This window comes from Lonchura striata, chromosome 4, assembly GCF_046129695.1.
Source record: "Lonchura striata isolate bLonStr1 chromosome 4, bLonStr1.mat, whole genome shotgun sequence".
NCBI classification, from domain to species: Eukaryota; Metazoa; Chordata; class Aves; order Passeriformes; family Estrildidae; genus Lonchura; species Lonchura striata.
In genome coordinates this window covers 4,151,742-4,176,434 of record NC_134606.1, presented here as the reverse complement: position 1 = coordinate 4,176,434, position 24,693 = coordinate 4,151,742, and the positions used below count along the sequence as shown (strand labels likewise).

The 24,693-nt window shown below is 40.7% G+C and overlaps 2 protein-coding genes across 8 annotated transcripts in view; one reads left to right on the top strand and one right to left on the bottom strand.

The window, feature by feature from the left end:
• CTNNA2 (catenin alpha 2) overlaps positions 1–24,693 on the bottom strand; it is a 465,423-nt gene that overhangs the window by 148,268 nt on the left and 292,462 nt on the right. The window contains exon 1 of one of the 7 annotated variants that reach the window (XM_077782696.1): positions 22,604–22,627. The exons of 3 other annotated variants lie outside the window; for them this stretch is intronic. In XM_077782696.1, coding sequence (XP_077638822.1) covers positions 22,604–22,612 — 9 coding nt within the window. In that variant the 5' untranslated portion in view covers positions 22,613–22,627. Of the gene's footprint in view, positions 1–7,247; positions 7,471–9,179; positions 9,287–22,603; positions 22,628–24,693 lie in introns of those variants that run through there. 3 more of the 7 variants (XM_021535752.3, XM_021535750.2, XM_021535751.2) reach the window with 3 other exon arrangements.
• LRRTM1 (leucine rich repeat transmembrane neuronal 1) lies at positions 7,553–14,034 on the top strand. Its single transcript, XM_021535755.3, has one exon. It carries the CDS (start codon positions 8,342–8,344, stop codon positions 9,902–9,904), a length of 1,563 nt encoding a protein of 520 aa, XP_021391430.1. The 5' UTR covers positions 7,553–8,341; the 3' UTR covers positions 9,905–14,034.

Below are 24,693 nucleotides of genomic sequence, written 5' to 3'. Positions count from 1 at the left end.
GTTGGAATGAGATGATCTCTTTAAGGTCCTTTTCAACCCAAAATGCCTGTGGTTCTCTGATCAGGACACAGCAAAAGATAGTCCATGCTGGGCATTATGCAGGGACATAGGAAAAGACAATCCCTGAAATGAAGAACTGGAAACAAAAAAACCCAACAAAAATCAACAACTGTTGATGTGAGAAGAAATAGGGCAGAAAACAAGCAAAAAAATAAAATGGAGATACAATTAAAAGAAGCAAGGTGAGAGTCTGGACCTGCTTCCAGGATCGATTTTTAGCAGGTCTGGCAGTCACTATTGTGCACTGCTGAATCACCTTTTGTCCCTTACCTTCCACAGGTACACAACACCCCCAGCCAGCATTCACAGACCACACCAAGTGGATCATTCAGGAGTTTCACACCTACAGTTCCCCAAAATTTTAAGATTGCTGCAAGGAACGTTACTGATGCAATCATGAAAAGTGGGTATTTGTCCCCAGCCATGTGTGCATCACACAGCATCCTCTTAAACGCAAATACCTTTTCACAGACAAAAATACTTGAATAATGGGGAAAAAATCTACAATATATCTTGAGTCACAAGCATGTTACAGTACTGACCTTTGGTTTTGATTTAGAGGCTCTAACTAACAAAGCTTGGCTTTACACCAAATCTGAAGAAGAAAATCAAGTACACTCTTGTCAAATCATAATTAATTTGCACTACAAAAAAAAAAAAAAAAAACAAAAAAACAAAAAAAAAACAAACCAAAAAAAAAAGCAGAACTAAGCCAGGCAGTCTTTAAAACTGGTCTCCAGAATTCAAAACACTCCATAAAATGTCTTATATCTTGAAAAACAGGATGATATTTTCCTGCCTTTTCAAGTTGATTACACATCTTTCCACTCATTTAAAATATAAATTGAGTCTTAGGAAACAATAAGCTCTTCATTTTACAGGAATATTAAAGATTTAAAAGTACAGCAGTAGGAGAGGGAATGTGATTATGAAACACAGCTGAAGTGAACCCTAAAGCTTTGTTACTGTTCGCCCCCCAGATCTGCTGTTTCACCATTAAAAACATATATAATGGCAGGGTAATTTACATTCACACTACAGTACCGATTTTGAGGATGTATTTAGCATATTATTTCTAAAACCTTGGAAAATTCAGGATATGTTTGGATATGTTAGTAGAATTAGGTATGCCTCTATATATTTATTAAGAGCAACAAAGTAACACAAATTTTTGCTTTCTTTGTATGTTTCTCATTCTAAGACATGAAAACTCTTCAAAATACATTGAAACAAAACCAAACAAGAGCCAGGAATGCATATTTCAAAGACTGCCATTGGATCTTATAAAATTAAATTAGCTGTTGAGCAAAGCTGAGTTTCTAAGATTACACATACACCACACACAAACCTCCTCCACCATATAAACTCTTCAGAAATGCCTTGAGTATTTTTAAGTTGGTTTAAAAAAAGAAGGTCAGGTTATTCTCTCTTTTTTTTTAGAAGGCATGACTATCTTTTGTTATGCCTTTAAATATGTCCTTCTGAGACTCCTGACCCATGACTATTTCTCTTAGACATTACATCAGTTGCAAATAAAACGTAATGAAACCATAAATATTGCAGGTAGTCAACAAACCATCGTCTTTAAGCTTGCAAAAATCACAATGACTTCTCTCTGAAATATGAGTCTTCAACCTGGTTTCTGCATTATTAATTCTGTCTATGAGCTAATGATGCAGAGGCCCTCTAATCTCCCTGTAAGAAGCAATACACACGCAACCAGGATTTCAACACATTTTATCCTGAGTTTTCCCTTCAGAATATGGGTTTGGAATACACACCCATATTCAGGGTTTTTTTTCTGTGAATACCCATATTCCCTTCCATGGCAGGGAATGGAAGGAGATGGTCTTTAAGATCACTTCCAGCCCAAGCTATTCTCCAATTTTATGATTCTATTTTTCTGTGGAGTCAGTTCAAATGGTGTTCTATGTGATGGAAGAGGACTCAATAAAAGTATTTTTCAATTTCAAACTACCAGCATCAATTTCATAACTAACCTGTATTTCTAGAAATAATGTATCCACAAAGGCCAGCATGAAGGGTTTTTTGTATTTTCTGTGGCTGTGCTTTAAAATACATTTGGAAATGAGCACAAGAAATGGAATAAGAACAACTGGTTGTCTAATGCTGAGAACAGATTTTCTGTTCTGGGAAAATTTTCCAAGAGCAGTTCATCCACTTGTAAAAAGACTTTCCAGAAGACTGCCAGGAACAGCTTTTAACTTGTTCATCCTTGCTTTTAATAATTTATTTCATAAATTTCTCGCAATTCTCCATATGTCCTACACTTTGGAAATCTAGAAAGTGTTCACTGCCCCTCAAGGTATTGCCACTGGTAAAAAGAATGACGAGTTTTGCATCAGGAAGGTTATCCCGATGTATTTCCAATGACTTCTCTGCAGCATGGTGCTACCTGCATCCGCAGGTGAGACCTCACAACTTCCCAAGCAATACAAGTTGTTCTGGAAAAGGACACAAAATGCTGGTAAAACACGATGGTTTTAGGGCCATAATTAGTTTGGCTACAGGGGGGATTTTTCACAGTCCTAAACAATCCTGCTATTCTGTCACTTCATCCAGTCTCTTGGCAAGTCTGAGTAAATATATCAACAACCAACCAACCAGCCAATTGACCAACCCCAGGTGTAACATCTGGGAGAAGCAACATCCATGGAAGAACAGAAAACAGAACCTTTCAGTCAAAATGAGTCTCAAAGCACAAATAAAATACTGTTTAGCACCAGAGATTATCAAAAAATAACCCTCACAGATGATCTATCAACAGTAGCAGAGGGCACAGTAGATGGGTTCAGGAGGGTGGATAAGCTGTGGCCCTCTCTGCTTTTAAGAGAATAGGAAATTAATTACAGTTCCTTTGCTGGTACCTCCATAAATATTTGGGAAGGTCTTGAGATAAACCTTTGTGAAGTGTCTCACTTAGCACTTCTGAAGGTGGAACTAATTGATTTCCAAACAAATATGACCAACTAAAACCTTCACACTTACTAATCATTGCATTCCATTGCATTCCACACTTACTAATCATTGCTTCCTCCATGACTTCCTAAGACACTTTTAGAAATATAAATTAGCAAGGGTTAATCAAAACCCAAGGTTTAAATTTTCATTTTTCCTGCAAACCAGAAGTTCCACCAATCTGGTAATGTGACAGTAACACACTGGCCTTTGCCTAGCCAGGATGTTGCATGATCTTCATATGTTGATTAAGCACAAAAGGATAATTTTACTTCTTGTCTTTTTCCCATTACCCCTGACCATTCAGAACCAGTAACACTGTCAAGAGTTTTGCCATCATGTCTTGAAATCCAAAGGTATTTTCACAGATACTTAAGAGAGTCAGTCATTTTTTTAGCTTATTCAAATAGTCTATCAGTCATGAATGAAGGAGAGATATCCATACTCCGGATACGTTGTCCTAAAAACTGACATTTCTGCACTGCACTGACAATTCTGCACATGGGTCTCGTCTGTCAGTGACTTTCTAGAGCTATGCATGACCACCTGCAAGTGAATGTGGTTGATGAGGATGGAATAAGTGCAATGAGACGGAAAAATGTTTATCACCTTGTCAAAAACAAAAAGGTCATTTACATAAGAACATCTATGATTTAAAGGTAGCTACAAATCCCATGTGTCTGTCAGGTACTGTAAGAATTTAATGACATCTGGAGCCACCAGGACTATTTTGGTCAAAATCATGTATAAGGTTACCCATTTTTATATCTGCTAAAACAGACACGTTATAGAACTGGACTTCTTATCAGCTGAAATCCTAAATTTTATACAGAAGGGAAAGCCAATAAATGTTCAGGATGACCAAGAGAGAAATACAAGAGAAAAAACAGATGTAGTTTGCTTTACCTTAGGTCATATCTTTTTTTCCCCTTTTTCTGCTTTTAAATGTTTCTTTTATGCAAAATGCCATGGTTCAGCACACTTGAAAATTACAGACTACCCAAGATCAAGGTTTGAGTCCTTCCACTCATGAAAGGAAATGAAAATCATCACTAAAAGCACTGCTTTTTATTATTCTGATATAAAACACTCAGAAAATGCCAAAAGGAAGAAGTATACTCAGTATTTAATAGGCTGTTTTGCCTTTTTGTATTTTGGTGGAGAATTTATTAAAAGACTTGTATATGAAGAGATAGACATCAGCAGCCACATTCTGATCTCACCCCATCTGTCCTGGATTGCAAATTAAGGTAAGGTAAATATCCAGGCACAAACAGTAAAGGAATATCTAAGGGATTAGCAAGAATTAAAATATTCTGAGGCCAGTTTAATTGTATGGGACATTTAATGGCTGGACTGGATGGTCTTAAAAGTCTTTTCCAATCTTGATGATTCTATGATTAATCTGAACACAATATTAAAAAGTATGTAGAGCAAATATATTAAAAAGTGTTTTTCTTTTCCATCCTGAACAATTCTGACCATTGCTGCCACTGAATTATCTTTGTCATGATTACAAGAAGGAGCTTTCCACTTAAACTTTCTAAAACTTTATTCATGTTGCTCTTCTTGTAACCTACTTTACTTTGATTTAATCAAGCTCCTTTAAACACATACAAACTTAGTTTGCCATTCTTAAAATGTTTTATAATAGCACATTTAATAAAGCTAATTTAAATCTGCTAATTTATAGAGACTTGCCAGAGGCTTTGAAACTTCAGAAAATGTGTAAACTTAACAGTTTGGCTGTGATAACAGCTCAGACAGTGGAAATTAAGCCTTTTGCATTACAATCATCTTCAAAGTGGATTCCTGGTTTGATTGCCAAAAGGGTACATTGCAAAAATACAGTAGGACACCAATTTACTAAAGATAATTTCAGATGTCCCAGTTCTTGAATTTGGTCACAACTGTGCCTCAACATCACAGCCTCAAACGTATGCTGAGGTCTCTCATTTTACGAGTACCTGGTTTCTTTTTTACAACCAAATTTTGGGTAAGAGCAGAGTTTCTTATTCAACAGCCCTCTGTTAGAGCTCTGAGAGAGTGCACTTAGGGCCATTAATTCTGGGTCCCTAATTCTGGTTGTCAGTCTTCCAGCTGCTGCTATATAGGTTTGCTACTGTCTGCTCTAATTCCTGCCTTTGAAAACCAAATGATAATGGATTATATGCCAGAGTGGGAATGGGCACATTGGTTGGGATCCAAGCTGTATCCCAGGTGATAACAAGAAGCAGTGAAAAAAAAAAAAAATCAGCTCTTTGGTGATGTATCAGGGAGCTTCATCTCTACTAGAAGAAGACTTTACACATAGCATTTAAATGGTAACTAAGTGATCCATATCATTATCTGATTTGCAGAAAATGGTAGCTTTCCTTGAAGAGATAATTGAAATTTTCAGGGCTACAGTTGCAGACCTCTCCCCAAATTTTTACAGGGGAGAAGGCATTAAGGCTTCCCCCAGGGTTGTAGATTTTGAAGGGACATAATCTCATTGTTTTCAAGCTTTTTTCAGTGTCTGTTAAGTTCAAGTCATCCTTTAATTTTTTTCCCCTGCTAATTGCACCAAAATATTCATCAAGGCAATCTGGAATATATTCTTGTATGGGGTTTTTTAGTCTCTCCTGCTTCAATGCTTTTTCTGTCAGTTCTGTTACTGCTTTCCTTCCTGCTTTTGTGTACCGAGAAACAAAATTAAGGTGTACTGCAACCAGTGGACACTTGCATAAACAGCCTGCTTTGAATAAAACTGCATTATCTGGAGAGAGGAAAACCACCTTCAGCTCTCCTGCACAAATGCTAAAACATAGATGAGGTTCATATACTATTAAAGCATCACATTTTTGCTTTGAGACCACTGAAATGTTGTGAAGAGCAGAAAAATGTAAATAAACTGAACAGGGAGCATAAAAGCACATTGACCCCCAGGTTCTGAAACTGCAATTTAAATGGTTTATATTTGTAATTTATTTAAGACTCTTTCTGGCAAATCCATTAGTAATGAATCTCCTTCACACATTTTTATTTTTATGCACAACAGCTTTAAGTTTGCCAGGACTTCTGCAAAGCAACTTTTACTGCATCAAATTACTGCATTCCTTGATCTCTCCTAGCACACACTCACAGCAGCCACACTCAAACACAATGTTTAGCTCTGCAACAGACACCTCCAAAACAAGGTATTTCTTTCAAATTAACACAGCTGTGAAAAAGAAAGCAAACACATTGTTTTTGCCCTGTCCCTCCAGCATTTTGCATCCGATGTCCACTTAAAATCAGCACGATCCTCTGCAATCCTTGCATGCTAAATCCGTGTGTCCGTGTGGAACTTCTTCATTGGGTATTGATGCAGAATTGGGAGCTGTCAGCTCCGATCGCTCTCACCAGCACAGGGGCTTGAGATTCTATTTCATAATAGGAAAAGATGGCCAGCGTTTTCCTGACAGAAATACCATTCATTTTTCAGTCAGTAAAAATTACAGAGATCACTGATGATGCCTTTCCCATAGAGAATGAAGACTGCAAATTATCCAGCAAAGATTTTTTTTTTTCTTGGTGCACAAAACAAAAACCAGCACGATCTGCTAAACTTATTAACTGATGGGGTTTGAAACCCCCTCTTTGCATGCTGCCGACACGCTCACAGCAACCTATGCATTGATCTTATTCAAAAAGCACAGTAATCTTTATGCTGCTAGAATTTGAGTTCTGTGTGCTATAGCATACACTGCAAAGAAAAAGGAAAAAAAAAAGAGAAAAAAAAAGCCTTTAGGAAAAGCATGTGCTGAACACACAAAATATGCAGGATGGAAAAAGACCAAATGTAATTAAAGCTTATATGAAATGAGACATTCCTATTTACAGAGCTCAGGCTCCATTTCTATGAGAAAGAATGCACAGAATTTCAAATCATGCTCTATTTAGACAATGTCAGAAGAAAAAAAAACACATTTTCCCCCCACATACCCTTCAACCCCCCACCCAAAGACCAAAAAGCAAATCTCATCATCGGAATTAGAGAGAAAAAGCAATCCAAAGAGACTGGTTTACATATTCCTTCCCAAACCAAGTAATCGAGTCTCTCCCTCTCCCGGCTAATAGCTTATAAATTCAGACTTTAAACAAAAGCATCCGAGGAAAAAAAAAAAAAAAAAAAAAAAAAAAAAAAAAAAAAAGAGAGAAAGAATCCTAATTCTCAAGCTTCCTACTTAGCACTGCCTCGCTTTTGATGATTTGTGCGGCTGTGTGTGCGTGCCTGTTTGAGAAATGGCGAGATAGGCTTAAAGTATTTTCCATTTCATCAAAGAGCATATATTACTTTCCTGGTTCGCTCCGATGTTGGTTTTATGCCCACCCCTTTTCAATCTGCCCATGTCTGAGATGCACAGTGCAGGCGTACAATCATGAGCAGCTTACGACACTCAGTGAACACTGGGTGCCTCTGCATGCTCTAGCAACATACTGCTCAGCTGAAGGGAAGGGATTCTTGCTGTCTCTCTCTGCTCTAAGCATCACCTAACAAGCAAAGCGAACAAAGAATGGGAAATAAAGCGACCCTTAGCCGGTCTGTGAATGAATGGTAACCGCTCTCTGGAGTAAAGGTTGTGCCGGTCCATGGTCGTTGCAAATGATGGACATTAAACAGATTGACAAATCCTGTGGAGTCGTTAGTAAAGAGTTTGGAGTTTTTTTCACGCCACAGTGTTAACTGCAGAGGAAAGGACAGAGGGAGAAGGAGAAGATCAAGCTCATGTACATAGTTCTGAAACTTGCAGGTCCTAGGAGGCAGCTCAAAAGCTAGCTGGACAAGCCTTTCGCTCGTTGAGCAGAAGCGAAGTGAGACATTGTGAGCTTGCCAGCCTTGCACAACATTGAAAGGGACTGAATTTGTAGCACAGAGGGGTCTTTTTTAGCTCTGCATATAATTAGTCCAAACACAAAGGAAGCAACTGAATGGAGGTTGTCACTCTCTGGAAAAGGGTGGGTAAGACACTTTTTAATTAAATTCTTTCATGAAGAAAGATTTTTTTTTTTTCCTTTGCTGCAGCATTTAACATGAACAAAATCACTATCATTTTACCTTTGAATGTCTGTGAACTTTAATGCTGCACAGCTCCTGCATGCTATAAAGTGAAATATTTGCCTCTGTGTTTGTTCTGTTTGCTGTTTTGCTTTGGTTTTCAGGCTTTGTTTCGTTGGTTTGCCTTTTTTTTTTTTTTTTTCCTCCCTTAAATAAAATATGATGTAGAATTTGAAAAGACTCAATGGACATTCTCAAGCATATTTGGAAATATTCTTGCTAATGGATTTCCTTCTTATTGGTCTCTGTTTAAACTGGCTGCTGAGGAAGCCCCCGGGGTTGATATTGTGTACGCTGGGTATCTTTTCTAAAATGCTTCCAGCTGTGAATAGTGGGTGTCCACAGCTCTGTCGGTGTGAGGGCAGGCTTTTGTACTGTGAATCACTGAATCTCACAGAGATGCCTCGCAACCTGTCGGGCATGATGGGCTTGTCTCTGCGGTACAACAGCCTTTCAGAGCTGCATGATGGACAGTTCACAGGGTTAATGCAGCTCACGTGGCTCTATCTGGATCACAATCACATTTGCTCAGTGGAGGGGAATGCCTTTCAAAAATTGCGGCGAGTTAAGGAGCTCACCCTGAGTTCCAACAAAATAACCCAACTGCCCAACACCACTTTCCGCCCCATGCCAAACTTGCGCAGTGTGGATTTATCATACAACAACCTGCAGTCTTTGGAGCCTGACCTGTTCCACGGGCTGAGAAAACTGACAACTTTGCACATGCGGTCGAACGCCATCAAGTTTGTGCCAGTGAGAATTTTTCAGGACTGTCGCAGCCTGAAGTTTCTAGACATAGGATACAATCAGTTAAAGAGCCTGGCTCGAAACTCTTTTGCTGGCTTGTTCAAACTCACTGAGCTGCACCTCGAGCACAATGACTTGGTGAAAGTGAATTTAGCCCATTTTCCCAGGCTCATCTCCCTGCACTCCCTCTGCTTGCGAAGGAATAAAGTTACCATCGTAGTAAACACTTTGGACTGGATATGGCAACTCGAAAAGATGGATCTCTCCGGCAACGAAATCGAATACATCGAACCTCACGTTTTCGAAAGTGTACCTCATCTCAAATCCCTGCAGCTGGACTCCAACCGGCTGACCTACATCGACTCCCGAGTCCTCGACTCCTGGAAGTCCCTCACGAGCATCAGCCTCTCCGCCAACGCCTGGGATTGCAGCCGGAACGTCTGCGCCCTGGCCTCCTGGCTGAGCAACTTCCAGGGTCGCTACGACAGCAACCTGCTCTGTGCCACCCCCGAGTACGCCCAGGGAGAGGATGTTTTGGACGCCGTCTACGCCTTCCACTTGTGCGAGGACGTCGACCCCACGAGCGTCAACACCTTCTCCCCGGTGACCAACAACAGCGAGCAGACGCTGGGCTATGGCTCGGCCACCGCCACCTACGACGCGCCCGACGGCGACGAGGACCGGACCACGTACGCCGTCACCATCACCATGCCCGGCGAGAACTCCGAGAACGCCGTGCAGATTCACAAGGTGGTGACGGGCACCATGGCACTGATTTTTTCCTTCCTCATCGTGGTTTTGGTGTTGTACGTCTCCTGGAAGTGCTTCCCAGCCGGCTTAAGGCAACTGAGACAGTGCTTTGTCACACAGCGCAGGAAGCAGAAGCAAAAACAGACCATGCACCAAATGGCTGCCATGTCAGCCCAGGAGTATTATGTTGATTACAAACCCAACCACATTGAGGGAGCCCTGGTGATCATTAATGAGTACGGATCTTGCTCCTGTCACCAGCAGCCAGCGAGGGAATGCGAGGTGTGATTTTCCTTTGGGATTTAAACAGTGTGCAACCAAATAACAACGTGCAGGCAGACAGTGGCACGGGGTGGGGGGGGGGGGTTGCTGGGCTTTCCTGGTGATTTCTGACGTGCACCCATACCCAAATTGTTTAAGAGGGGCTGTCCGAGAGACTTGATATTTTAGCTTTATCGTGTCTTAAAAACCTTCAGGACAGCCAATCTTAAGGTTTCATATGCTAATACTCCCTTTGAAGATCTGTCAATATTCAGGAATCTGACAGTGTAAAAAAGGTACCAATTATTGATCTTTTGTAAACTAAGGAAACTGTTTAAAATAAAAAAAAAAATAGCATTTACAGTTTTTACAGACTGGTGTATATTACATGGATGGTTCCCTGTATACAAAATGCAACAGTTTAACCTCTCCATGCTGAGTGTTGAAATGAAAAGTCGAGGAGCAAAGAAGCCACATAAAATAGAAAGCTTAAAATGACCCAGGTGGCTTCCCATTGTAATTAGCACACATTCATGTGCATCATGTTGCTGAAGATATGAAGCATGACACTGGAATTCTATTTTTGTTAATGTGCTACCTTTAACTGGACGTCAGTATAAAGAGCCAGAGCAGCTCAGAAAGGCTGAAGTTTTGACTGTGTCACTAGGACAGGATTTCTGAGGATTTTTAAGTACAGCTCACTTGTTAGTTGCTGTAAGATCCATAAAAACTGCATTATAACCCCTAAAAGTATTTTGTATCAAAACTGATGCTATTGTGAAGACTCACTAGCAAGAAACAACCAACAAAACCCAAACAAGTGAAGCACTGCCAAAATGTGCTCTACAGAATTTTCTTTAATATTAAAAAAAACCCCAAAAACATGCTAAATTTAAGGGTTTTTACTTGCATTTACCATTTTATGCTTGTTTTTGAGCTATACCACAAGCAAAGACCCCCTCACTTTGTGCCCTGTGGTGCCATGGTGAACGGAGAAGAGCAAAAGCAATTATTTGGGTCTCAGTGGTGAAACTCAAGAGCAAAACCACTGTCAGGGTAGGACAGAGAGTTTTCAGAGCACCCTTCTGGGTCTTGTAGTAAAGTACTGGCAAAGCCCAGCTCGTGTCCCTCCCTTCCACCACCATTCACTAACAAAACAACCCCCAAACCTCTGCAGAGGCTGGAGGCAAATGTACCCTCCTTACCAAGGACTGAAAAATGGCATTGATGGATATAAGCAGTGATTTCATGATGTAGAACCCCACAGCTGTTTTATCTGACTGCCCTTAAATAAAGGCTTCCTTTCCTTGTATTTTGGGTTTTTCATTCAAGAATGTGAACAAGCAACCGATTGATCTTTTCAGCAGCTCCTCTCACACTAATTGACGATGAGGGAGTTTTATAACATCAGGCAGAGCATCTTGAAATTTTCTTCCTACAGCATTACGTGTAAATAAAATGTTCTGGATAATGAACTGGGTGACATTTCTGGGCTTTGTACATGCTTCTCTATCCTCAGGTTACTACCAAGAGAGGAGGAATTCCAAAATTTGACATGTATTTCAATGTAACACAGATTTTTTTTTTCCTTTTTCATTGCATTAAAGTGCTATCTACTCTTCCAAGGGTACAGCAGGCTTATAAAGCAGAAAAACAGGCACAGAAGAAATAATTTGTTTTCTTGAATAGCAGGTTTTAGCCATTAATTTTAAATGTAAAGAGTAAAATTTGTATTTCTTTTCTGACTAAAACTATTTTTAAGGAGTCAGAACTTATTTTCCTCTATTTGGTACATCTCATACTGTTTATTATAAAACATAAAGAATAGTCTCCTAAGCAAAATTTTTACTCAGTGAGACTGTAATGTCATCTGTGAAAGCAATGAGATTATGTACTGGGTGAGGCCAGTTTCACAGAAAATTTAAAGAAAATCAACTGCTTTTTTTTTGCCTAAAGCCACTGCAAATTCACCCACAGCTCTCAAACAAGCAAGCACTGTTAAACCCAGGCTTTTCTCTCTTGAAACAAATGCACATTTCTCTCACTGTGCCTCAAGCCCACAAGGGCCTGATCCATCCTGAAACTCCCAAGTGACCTGAGGGGTTGAGTGTGCACGTACAAACCTAACAGGAGGGGCAGAGGGAAGGTACAGAGCCCCTCTTCCCTGGGTTCTTGACAATGTTTGAAGCAAAAGTACTTTATGCCATGCTAACTGAGGGCCTAGCTGTATTTATTATCCCCATTAAACCCTTCTCTGAAATCAACAGGGATTTTAACTGTGAAAACTTGGCTCTCTAACTTTGGGCTATGTGTTCCCCAGGCCCCCAGGCAGCACTTGGTTACAGCCACTTGCCAGGAAGGTTCCAAAATCAAACAAGGTTGTTCAAATACTGTCTGCATATGATAAAACAAAATATGAACTGGCTTTATTTTGATAATGACCCCCTGTTGCTATCAGGAAATGTGTTGGTGCAGTCATGGTTTTGCCCCTGTGAACCTGAGACAAGCCTGATACCAACAAACAATCATCCCGTGGTTGTATTTCCGTGTATTTTTAGAATTTTTGTGGGTTGTATTTGAAACACACGAGTGACTGCACCCCTCTGGAGTCATCCCTGCTGTTTATTGGTGTTAGCAACCTCCAGTTATGTTTGCAAAGACGTGAGCAATTCTGCCTTTGGAATTTATTCACCTCTGTGCTCCATGCATCTCACATTGACAGCCCAAGGAAACGGAACAGAGCATTTTTCTTTGAAGGCACAGTGATTTCTTGAGTGGGAGCTGATTTGGGGTTTGCCTGTTGCCACTTCTCCTGGGGAGAGGTGATGCCCACCAATGGCTTGCCACCCTGAGCAGGATGATGGATGGATCCCTCCATGGAGAGCACAGCACTTATTAAAGGATGTATTTCAAAATCCTCATGCAGAAATCTTTTCTAAGGGTAATCCCTTCTAGAGACAACCTCCTGGTGATCTCCAGAGGATTTCTGGAGATCTTGACACCCTCTGAATATTTGCTGGAGAAGAGAGGGTGTCACTGCTGTTACGTGGCATGAAGGAACTCCACAGGGTGCCCACATCCAGGCTGAAAATTTTACATGAAATATGTTTGGGTAATAAAGAAATAAAAGAGCCTATATGTCCCTTCAATCCAGCTATTGCAAATCCAGTTATTCATCCTGCTCCAGGCTACTTGCATTGGTGTATAGAGAGTTATTATATTTGTACTGCATTTAGAGCAACTGCAGGGACAGATTTTCCCCAATTCTTTCTTCCAAATTTCGTGTTCAACAACTGCCCAGAGATAAGTTATTCCCTCTCTTTTGACGCCCTTATTCTGGCCTATTAAATGGCTCCAAAATCAAAAGAAAGAAAAAAAGGAAAAAAATATGCTTTTCGGGTGAGTTGTGAACAATGTTTTGTCTATGAAATACTTGGGAAATATCAAAGGAGGGGAAATATTTTAAATATTCCCTTCTTGATGTTCCACTTAATAGGACTAATCTCCCTTTTATAATTAGGTAATTAACATTATTTTTTTAAAAAAATTAACTGTCTTTTTGCACACAAGACAGGGTAAAAGACAAGCAAAAGAACTACCTTTCCTGAAGCTGGTTAGCAGTACCAGGGTTACAGATCTCTAATATGCATTCTCTTGCTGCTAACATCAATATCCACTCACAGTGCACCCAGTGCTGAAGGAACTGTTGCTGTGTATGCTTTGAATGTATATAAGGGATGATTTCTTTTCCTTTCTGCCTTTTTTTTTCCTTCCTTTCTGTACTACTTTAAAAAGAATGGTATGAAACCACAGAATCAATGCTAATGTACCACATTCTGTTTCTGGCCTGAAAATATAAAATACAAAGAAATTCTGTAAAAGGTGCCAATTCCCTCCTTTGCCATGTCTGGGTGCTGCAGGGGGTGAGCCCAAGGGATGACCCATTCCTTGTGGTCACAGCAAGGCTGCCCTGGACCAGGCTGATCCAGCTCCCTGCCTACCTGTGCCACAGAAAGACCATGAACCATCCCTAAAGGCATTTTTGTATGCTTTAATATATTCTCAGTGTTTTCATGGCTAAGGCATTGAGGGGTAGTTGAAATGAGTCTATTTGATAATCTTCTTCAGTGCTGATAAAAAACCCCAAACAACCCTCATTTGCTTTTGAGATGGACTACATTTGTTCCTTGTGTGAGTCTCATTCTGCATTAACAGCAAAAGGACTCTCTGAGTCCCCCTTCCTCCCCCCTCCGGCTTCTACAGTGGTATTCAGAATGGCAAAAAAGGAGTGTTTAATGAGGAAGCTCATTTCTAGTGCTATTATAATAATAATAGCAGTGATAATAATGAAATTAAGAGGAGACAAAAGATAAGAGGAAAGACTGGAGTAATGGCAACCAAACTCAGGGTGTTTCTGGATTTCTCTGCCTTTTCCTTTTGTAAAGATGGTTAACCTAAAGAAGCAGCACAGATGAAAAACCAAGACTGAGGGTGGGTGGAGAAAGCAGTTTTAAAAACTATGCAAGCTGGGATGAAACAGCTTCTGCAAAGGAGGGTACACCACTAAATAGCTCCATTCAGCAGGAGAGAGAAAAGGAAGGGTTGAAGGGACAGGATGAAAGGGAAGATGAGAGCTGGTGAGAAGGCAAGGGGGGCACTGTGCACACATGGGAAATGAGATTTCTCCGTGCCTTCCCCTCCCACGTCTGGGCTGTGGCAAGGACAACAGCAGGGACTGAAGGAAGATGCCCAGCATCTCTGTCTCTGCCCTGCCTTTCCCAGCAGACGCTTCCCCAAACACACGTGTCCAGTCATTTCCCCCAACACCTCCCTGTCCCCTGGGAGCACAGTGTCCTCATCCATCACTCTGCCTGCCCAGCTCCTGCGCTGTGCCTCTGCCACCACTTCTTTGGGCTGGATTTCTTAGCTACCCTAGTCACAGCTCACCAGAGACTTGCTAAAAAAATTGACTTTTCTACCCTATATATATATATATATATATATATATTTTTTTTTTTTTTTTTTTTTTTAAGAAACCCTCATCTAGAGGGATGGATGATCTTGAGCTACTGCGGATTCTCCTGCTAATTATATCTACACTCATAGTCAGCTTTCACATTCACAGCTCTAATGACAAACAGATCTGAGATATTTTTGCTGTGTTCAATTTACCATTATGCATCAAGGTTATACTTTGCCTTGACCTGCCCAACCCAGTCTAATATTAACAAATTGAGCATTTATGCAAGTTCCTTTCCAAGCATGAAGTTGATTAGGAATTTAGGAAATGCTGGTGATTTAAAGATTAACCTTTCATATAATTACTGACATAAACCAGAGCTATTAAGGTATTAGAAACAACTATTCAGAGCATATTCTACATTAAAAATCAAATCACATTTAGAGCCATGCGAAAGACTTTCCATACCAGCCAATCTTTTTTTTTTTTTTTTTTTAAACAGCAGAAGAAAAACCTGGTGAAAGGAAAGGAGTAAGCACAGCCTACCTCTAAAGTTATGGGGAGGAAAGCAAAGCTATAAAAATAATACAGAAACCAAGCAACAGTCTTCTGCTGGCAAGACACAGCTTGTAATTGGGTGGGTGGCTGTGAAGAGCTGAGATGAATGCTGCAGAGCACTGTAATTTTACTGCACCCTGTCTGCTCTAAAGTGAACATATTTGCAATGAAATCTGCATTTCTGTGAGAACAGGGCAATTGGATTTTATAGGGTTTTTTTTGTTTTGGTTTGGGGTTTTTTATTATTAAGATCACATCACTTGTTGACATTCAAGCACAATTCTTGAGGTTTTAAAGCAATTACTGTTCTTACTCCCTTTGCTGGGGTGATATCTGGGGGAGACAGTCAAAGGGAAGAGGCTGCACTGAAAGGAGTTTGAGCTCCAAGTCCAAGATTTGCATCACAAGAGAAAAAAATTCAGTTGAAAATAAACACCAGCTTTTCACCTTTCCCTCCATCTCCCCTCTTCCTAAAAATCCAAATATGCACATCGCTGATAACAATCAGAGCTAGGTGGCAGTGCTAAAGGATTAATACTATGCACATCTGTGCTTGGCAAACAGCACCTACTATTCTGCTAAGGCACTTTTATTTTAAATCATTTCCCTGCTCTCATGTTCTTCACATCCTCACCATGCACAGCCAGAAAGATGTCTTTCAGCACGGGTGCTATGGGAACATGACCAATTCCCTTCAATTTCTGAGCTAAAAAAGACTAAATCTAAGATTTCAAAGACAATAGGTAAGTAAAAAATCTACTTCATCACTGAATTATCACTTTTAGCACAGCAGATTCTTCGACTGGCGTGATTAGACACTAAGCCCAGATATTCATTTATTATCAACTTGAATCTGGCCCTTTTTGCTGATGTGCCTTCCTCCTACGAGCAGAACAGATCACGAGACTGGAAGAAGGGTTGAAATTTTTTTGGCAAAATCTAGGATTTAAAAAAAATATATATGGACACAATCAAATTGATTTAAGGGCTGATCCAATGAAAAAAAAAAAAAAATGCAGTTTCTGTATAGCAGATCTTCCTGCAGTAGCACACCTCTGTACCCTAGTGGTTACAGTCAGGTATGAGCAAACATCCTCCTGAGAGCTGGGGAACTCAAACTGAAAACAGATTTTTGAATTCCTTTCAAAATATATAGTTTTCCCTCTAATTTTTAACCCGTCTTACCCATTCTCACATTTTTCATTCCCAGAGCCTCACAGGCAGGGTGAACCAAAAAACAGGAGAGGGAGGAGGAAGAGGAGAGCCCTGAAAATCCCAAACTAACCTGCAAGAACAGTACACAGCTATTGAATTCCTGAGGTTTTGAGCCTTTTCACAACTGTCAGCCCTTTGAAACATGTCTGCTATCAACCCTCTTTGCAGGATGAGAGGTAAAGTGAGCTCCCAAGAGTAAACCTGGATCTGTCTTTGTGGTCCAGTGCCTCTCTGACAGCCTGGCTTGCTTAGAGAGCCTGGTAAATATTAAAGAATGTTAATAATAATGAGATAAACCATCTAGGGATTTTTTTCCCACTTTTTTTTTTTTTTTTTTTTTAACTTGGCTCTATAATAAAGCTTATCATGACAGAAAATTTACTTCTCTGATCCACATTATTTCCCAATGCATTTTTTTTCCACAGCAAACAAATTTGTGGCTGCTGCTCAAAGGTTTGCAATCCTCAGGCTAAAGAGGCCACTGGATGTCAAATGTTTACCTAAATTCCATGTAAATGTCACTCCATATTGGACATTTTCTGTTTCTTTACCAACGAATTCAGCTGCCTCCACCTTCACAAACCTTCCCCCTGCACCCTAACTCTTTTTCCAAACAGCACAGAACATGCTGCTCCTGTCAAATCAGATTCCCAAATAACAACTGGATGCCATGAATTTATTATGTAATTGCTGTTGTCTAATAAATTGGATGTGCATGCTATGGCCTGAGAGATGAAGAAATCATGGAGACAGAGAACAAGCAGGAGGAATGCAGCTGACATTCTCTCTCTGGGGAAAACCCACAAAACTGCATGGAACAGTGCTTGAGGAAGGTGGAGGGCACAGAGCACCAGCTGAAAAAAAAAGGGGATTACATGGGATAGAAGAAATCACTGCTACAAAATAGACAGGAAAATTGTAAAGGGGACAGTGCTCATAACAGATGAATCAGAAAGAGATTTAGGTGATAACCAACACAGCTGACCCTCACCAGGTGATAACAAAACTCTGTAGTGATTTCTGATAACAAAATGAACCTATATAAACCTACATCTGCAGTGGGAAAGAGAAATACACAAAGTCCCAGGGAGCTGAACCCTGGGCTTATTCCTGTGTCCATCTTGGCTTCGTCATGACTGGCTTTTTGGTAGATTTAAAAAAAAATAAATTGTTTTTTTATTGCTGTCATGCACAGAGCTGAACCCACGGAGATTTTGCTTTGGCTTCATGGGGAATATGCTAAACCAAAAATTGTTTTCTCAATGGGTGGCACTTCCAGACTGAAGCAAACCTTCCTATATTGCTTTGTGTGTCTGTTTCTCTGATTCTAGCAACTGTTGGGAATTACATTAGGTTATTCGAGCTGGTAAAATGTAGAACTTCTCAAAAAAGTTCCCTGAGTAGTTTTATGAAGTTACATTCAGTATCTTTCCTAATAAGAGTTGAAAACTCTTTTTTTCCTCCTGGTTCTCTTTTCCCACCATGTAGGATACTCCAGCCCCAATCTGTCGTTTTTCATTAGCACAGGAGTCAAGCTATGGCTATTAATGAAAACTCTTAATGAGGATTTGATGAATAAGCCCTGGAAAATCAAACTTGAAACAAACAAGCTAAAATCTGTGTCAGATCTATTTTTTGTAGGTACTAGAAATTGGGAAATGAAGGCCTGTATAAAGCAGTAGGGAATTTAAAACAACAAATCATATTTGGACTTTTGAAGAGCTTTTGACAGGACATTCAGTTTCCCATAAATAAGACAAGCTCCATTGTCATAGAAAACTAGGTAGGAACTCAAAAATACAGTGGCCTTTTATTCATACAGGGAAAAAATGCAGCACAGTGTGGTCCCAGGGCCGAAACTGCTGAATCATCTCAGCTATGATCAGGAAATAGATGGTATTTTTCACATGACAGATTATTTATACTGTGAAAAATAATGGAAATCGTGTGGATGTGCAAAGGGACTTCCAAAGGCTGAAGCTTATATAAGCTTTGATAGATGAAATTCTGAATTGTCAACTACAAAGCAAAAGACAAGATATAAGGGAAACTGTTCATCTGCGCCTCGCTGATGTAAGTTATAGTCAACAACTGGACAGCTGTTTTCTAGGGTATTGCATTAAAACCTCTGCCCAGCGTGCAGAGAGGGGAAAAAAAAAGAGGAAAAAAGAAAAGTGGAATAACATCTCAAATGGAACAGCTCTCAAGAAATTAAATAGTGTGATAGAAACCACTCCTATGGCTTCAGCTAGAAAACTCTGTGAAGGCTAAGTTAGAAAAGGATGTAAGCGCTAGATAAGGATAAACTCCTGCCAGGTGAGAGGAGGAATGATTTGGGAAAGTTTGCCAGGAGGGAGGGAGGGAAGAAAGCAGCCCAAAAACAGCGGCACGAGAGCAAAACGTGGATCCACCCCCCCTCTAGTGGCCAGTCCCCACCGGCTGCTGCAGAAGCCACCCAAACCACCGGGCAGCAGCTTTAGAACAAGAACACACCCGTCGTTTTTATTCCCCGTTCAATTTGATGTTGTTTCACCGTATATTATTATTTCCTATTCCTCATTAAACTGCCTGCTGCACTCCTGTGTTGTTTCTTGTCATTACTCAGTGCACAAGCTGTTGTGCAGATGTATTTTTTTATTTTTTTTTATACCTGCCTGCAAGAAGAGGATACAGAGTGTGACAGGGGCCATGCACACCCTGGCATCAGGAACAATCATAAAATTAAAAAAAAAAAAACATATTTGAAAGCCACTGTACAAGACATCACCTATGCAAAAAAAAAAAAAAAAAAGGCATTAAAAACAAGGAACAGTTGTACAGAAATGGGAGCATGGAAGTAATTTGGTACACACATCCCTAAAACTTTTTAGATTAAAAAAGATACTGTTTTAGGATCAGCATCTGGGACAGGGCATATCATGCAGTGGATTTTTTTTTTTTTTTTAATATTTCTTACTCATGGACCAGTCACCGAATTTCTGTGTTTCCAGCCAACCTGCACACCTGGGGAAACTGAGGCTGAGTGAACCCCCACATTCTGAACACACACAGGTTATTCTTGGCCATTTACTCCTTCCTCTGTCTTCTGTAGGACATGCACTAAAACTGGAAAATCCCTATTTTTACGAATTTTTCTGAATAATTCAATATAACAGACCATTTTCTGCTGCTATTTTTTAACAATCTACCCTGGAACACTTTGTGGAGAGGGGAGGAGATGCTGAGCTGGGTGCAGGGAGGGGCTGTGAGCCCTGAGCAGGAGCTCAACCCTGTCTCTGGCTGAGGTAACACCAAACACTTTGTCAGAACTGGGTGCTTTGTTAAATTTGCAAATTCTACCCCACAAAAAAAAAAAAAAAAAAAAAAAAAAAAGAAAACAGAAGAAACCTGGAGCAGAAGTGAACATCCTTCAGCTGCATCTATTTCATCCCCAAGCTAATTTCAGTGTAGCAGGCTGGGCTTGTAAGGCAGATGAGAAGTCACAAGGAGTTATATTTGCCTCTTGTAAAAATCCTTCCATCACTTCAATTTTCTCAATCCCTGCTTCAATTGCCACCCTCAGCAGTGATTTTTAAGATGCAGCAGGTAAATATATGTATTTGATAGGGAGAAAGGTGATTTGCTAAGAAATTGCCTAAGAATGTATTTTTAATTAAGGGCCTGTAAGACACGATGCACTCTTGTATGCATTTTAATAATTAAAGCAGGACTGCTGCCCTTCTATAAATTATTCTGAAATTACCTGTTGATTACCTAAGATGGTGCCTTGTTGTAACCTATGGTGGCTCAGATGGAGTTCAGAGCACCCTTAATTTAATTTGAATACTTAATTTGTTCAACTGAAAGTGAAGAATAAAATCACAAACAAGGCACATTTTGACTTCTCGCATGTTAAATTTAAAGAACAAACCCATATTCAATGTGTCTTGATAATGCGAGCTTGTTAAAAATAGTCAGATAACAGCTTATTCAAAAGATTTGTATATAATGATGTAAGTAATTTGCTCTTCCATTACCAAATTAATTCAAATTTCTGTACATGGCAAATATTATTTGCTATGTCTCTTCTGTGTGTATTCTGTGCTTCCAGAGGATTAAAGAAGGAATTTTGTCACTGAAATAGGAAAACAGATTTGCAGATGTAGCAATCTTGTAAAACCCTGAGCTCAGAAAAAAACATTTGCAATGCCACAAAGAAGGAAAAATCATTTCCCAAATTGTCCCAAGTCTCTTCCTACTGAGATTAAAAGGACAATGATGCACCTCCTACATGACTCTTTTCTACTGCCTGCAGCAACAGGCCAGCTCCCATTCCCTTCCTGTGATTAGGCTCAGGATTATTTCACGCCTGTCTCTTGGTTCCTATATTTGTCATGTAAGGCATTTTTTGCAAGGTGAACACAAGTTATTTTATTCAGAGGTGTGAAAAGAAAAAAAAAACAAAAAAAAAGAAAAAAAAAAAAAAGTACTGGTCCCTTGCTGCATTAGTCAGGTTTCCATCACTACGAAGTACAGCATCAATTGGGATGAAAACTCTAGAAATCACTTTTTTTTTTTTTTTTTAATTCTTGCCAACTACATAATTATGCCTCAAATGATTTTGTGCCAGGTGGTTTGGCTAACAGATGGAATGGTATATTTGCTCACTCTTCGTAAACCAAGCTCCTTTCAAAAGCGTGTGAGCCAAAAGTATCTACATTATTGATTGGCAGTTATATATGCCTAATAAGTAATTAAACTAGCTACAAATTACAGTGACTCCTGTGAGCATGAAAAAAACCCATACAGAAAATATGTGATTGTGTCTTTCCAATAACATTTTTAAATCATGGCAGATAAAAATATTGGTGTGAAACAATGCACTCCAGAGAAAAGGGCTTTGGTAGGAAGCACCTTAGGAATGTCTAAAGAAGGATGCTTTGCATACCAGGGATCCATGGGCTGAGAGAGGGACCTGGGAGAGCCTCAGGAGCTTCTGCAAGGCCAAGTGCAGGGTCCTGGCCCAGGATGAGGGACAAACACAAGGCTGAGTGGAGAATGGATGGAGAGCAGCCCTGGGGAGAGGAGGTGGGGGTGCTGGGGGTGCTGAGGGTGCTGAGGATGCTGAGGATGCTGAGGGTGCTGGGGGTGCTGAGGGTGCTGAGGGTGCTGAGGGTGCTGAGTGTTCTGAGGGTGCTGGGGGTGCTGGGGGTGTTGAGGGAGCTGAGGGTGCTGAGGGTGCTGAGTGTTCTGAGGGTGCTGGGGGTACTGAGGGTGCTGAGGGTGCTGAGGGTGCTGAAGGTGCTGAGTGTTCTGAGGGTGCTGGGGGTGCTGAGGGTGCTGGGGGTGCTGAGTGTTCTGAGTGTTCTGAGGGTGCTGAGGGTGCTGAGGATGCTGAGGATGGGAGCTGTGCCTGCCCCAGCCCAGAACCCGCCGTGGGCAGCAGGGGAAGGGGATTCTGCCCCTCTGCCCTGCTCAGGTGAGACCCCACCTGCAGAGCTGCCCCAGCTCTGATTCCCAACATGAGGAGGACTCGGAGCTGCTGGAGAGAGCCCAGAGGAGGCCACAGAGCTGCTCCAAGGACTGGAGCACCCCTGCTGTGGAGCCAGACTGGGACAGCTGGGAATGTTCACCTGGAGATGAAAAGGCTCCAGGGAGAGCTCAGAGCCCCTTGCAGGGCCTGAAGGGGCTCCAGGAGAGCTGGAGAGGGACTGGGGACAAGGGATGGAGGGACAGGACAAGGGGGAATAGCTTCACACAGCCAGAGGGCAGGGTTAGCTGTGATACTGGGGAGAAATTGTTCCCTGTGAGGGTGGTGAGGCCCTGGCACAGGGTGACTGGAGAAGCTGTGGCTGCCCCTGGATCCCTGGAAGTGCCCAAGGCAAGGTTGGACAGGGCTTGGAGCAACCTGAGCTATTAGAAGGTGTCCCTGCCCACAGACAGGGTTGGAATGAGATGGGCTTTAAGGTCCCTTCCCACACAAGCCATTCTGTGATTCCATGATAAAATTAAAAGTTGTTCATGTAAGATGGTTTTTCACAATCCCAAATATTACCAAACTCTTACTGAACCAACTAGAGCCTGTGAGCAGATCTAACAAATGTAGGCAGCTTCTCAAGACTCTCCCAGACAGCATATCCTCAATATAACCACCACTCTGGAGGGAGAAATTGAACTGAGATAGAACAACGAGCTAACCATTGCTTTACCCATCCTGTATTGGGAGTTATCTGGGGTTCATTCATTTCTTGCCTGCACATCCCAGAAGGAAATCCAGAAACCTTTGTTATGCTGGAATGGCCAGGAGTCCATTTCATCAGGAGGTGTCACACTGTTTGGGAATGTGCTCAGCACACAGAGTAAAGCCAGCCTGGCTGGAAGGTGCTGCACTTGGAGCACACGTGCAGATCATGGGTGCTGAGGAGGCACAGCAGGCCTTTGATGAACAGCACATGTCAGCAGGTATTTTCAAGCTGGAAACAGCCTGGATTTTCTCCTCCTGTGCCCATCAGCTGGGCTATAAAGGTACAAGAATTCTGCGACAGAGCCGACCCTGTCCCATTAAACATTTCCCTGAACATCTGCAAACATCGCTGATTTCCCAGCCTGTGTAATGATCCTCCTCATAATCCCACCGAGCTGAGGGCAGCAACAGATCCATTTCCCACCCAACCTTCCCATGGGAAAATAACAATTAATTTTAAAAAAATAAATAATGAGAAAAGCTTTTTGTCATAGCATATTAATATCTGTGCTACTGCTATCACAGAGCTGTGCCAGAAACATTGATTTAATAGGCACTGCAAAGCAATTACCATGCAAATAATATTAGCCAGCAATTTATTATTTTTTTTAGTGAAGTCCTTGTTTTGGCTAGCAGACCACAATAACAGATTCCAATAAAACTGGGTAATTGAAAGAAATTGCAAGTGTCTAAATAGCTGTGACACCAAACATATGAAGCAGCAGCTCTCAGCCTGGCCTATTGGTCTCCTTGTGATTTCAAATATGGACAACCTGGGGAGCCAACAAAGAAACAGCCTACACAGCAAAAAGAGAGCACTGAAGCAACCAGAAGGAAAGATACCAAGGAAAACTCTCTTCATAGTGACATTGGCAAGGAGGACAATGGAGAATAATGTACAGTGTTTTAAGCCTCTCAGAAAACAACATTCCTGCCTCAAATCCTTTCTTTTCCCCTGGTTTTCTTCATAAGAAATATATATTTTTTGAGGAAGTCTATATTTTTTGAAGCAATATATACTCATCTGTTTATAGCACAGGATTGGAGACTTGCTTAGATTAAGTGAAATGTTAATGTCCACATTCAGCTTCAGAAGTTGCCCATTGATCCTCTTGCTTTGCACTGATCAGAGCAACAGGATTTTACCTAAATCACTTTTGTGTTCTTCCTGTGATTACCAGAAAATGAGCTAAGTTGCTTAGCTCACACCAGAGTGCTGTGACATTCACAAAATTAAGCAAACTGCACATTGCAAGACCTAAAAATATTTAATTCCCACACAAAAGATACTGACAGCTGTGTACTTTGAGACATAATAACATGGCTAACAATTAAATGATGCCTCCTAGGAAATCTGGGACAGGAAAACATGTCACAGTCAAATCTGTCATCCCTGGAAAGACCTTTGAAGATCATCATATATGCACAAACTTTCTGAGCAGAAGCCAGAAAGGTCAGTGGAAAGCTGGGAAAAAATGCCAATAGCAAAATAGATGAACAATTTTTACAAAAAAAAAAAAAAAAAAACTTTCAGACTTTGAGACAGCAAAAACCTCATCATATTTTCAGCACTCAGTTCACTACAGGACTGAATCAAGAAGCAAGGGAAGGGTAATGGGAAGATCCCACTCTGTGTAATGAAGGTTTATATACAAACTCAACCTGTCACTGAATCCATCCTAATGTAAGTGAACAAACATAAATGTATCATAAAGCACATGCCTCCTTTGAAATAAATACCAGTCTCTTAATGTCTTTATATATCTAATAATCTTAATTATCTTAATTAGTATTAATTTCTTAGTTATGATAATCTTATCTTACAAGGATACCTATGCTGGCATGATAACTGAATTAATA

Coding starts and splice junctions, on each gene's coding strand:
- LRRTM1 (XM_021535755.3), top strand. CDS start 8,342: ATGGATTTCCTTCTTATTGGTCTCTGTTTAAACTGGCTGCTGAGGAAG.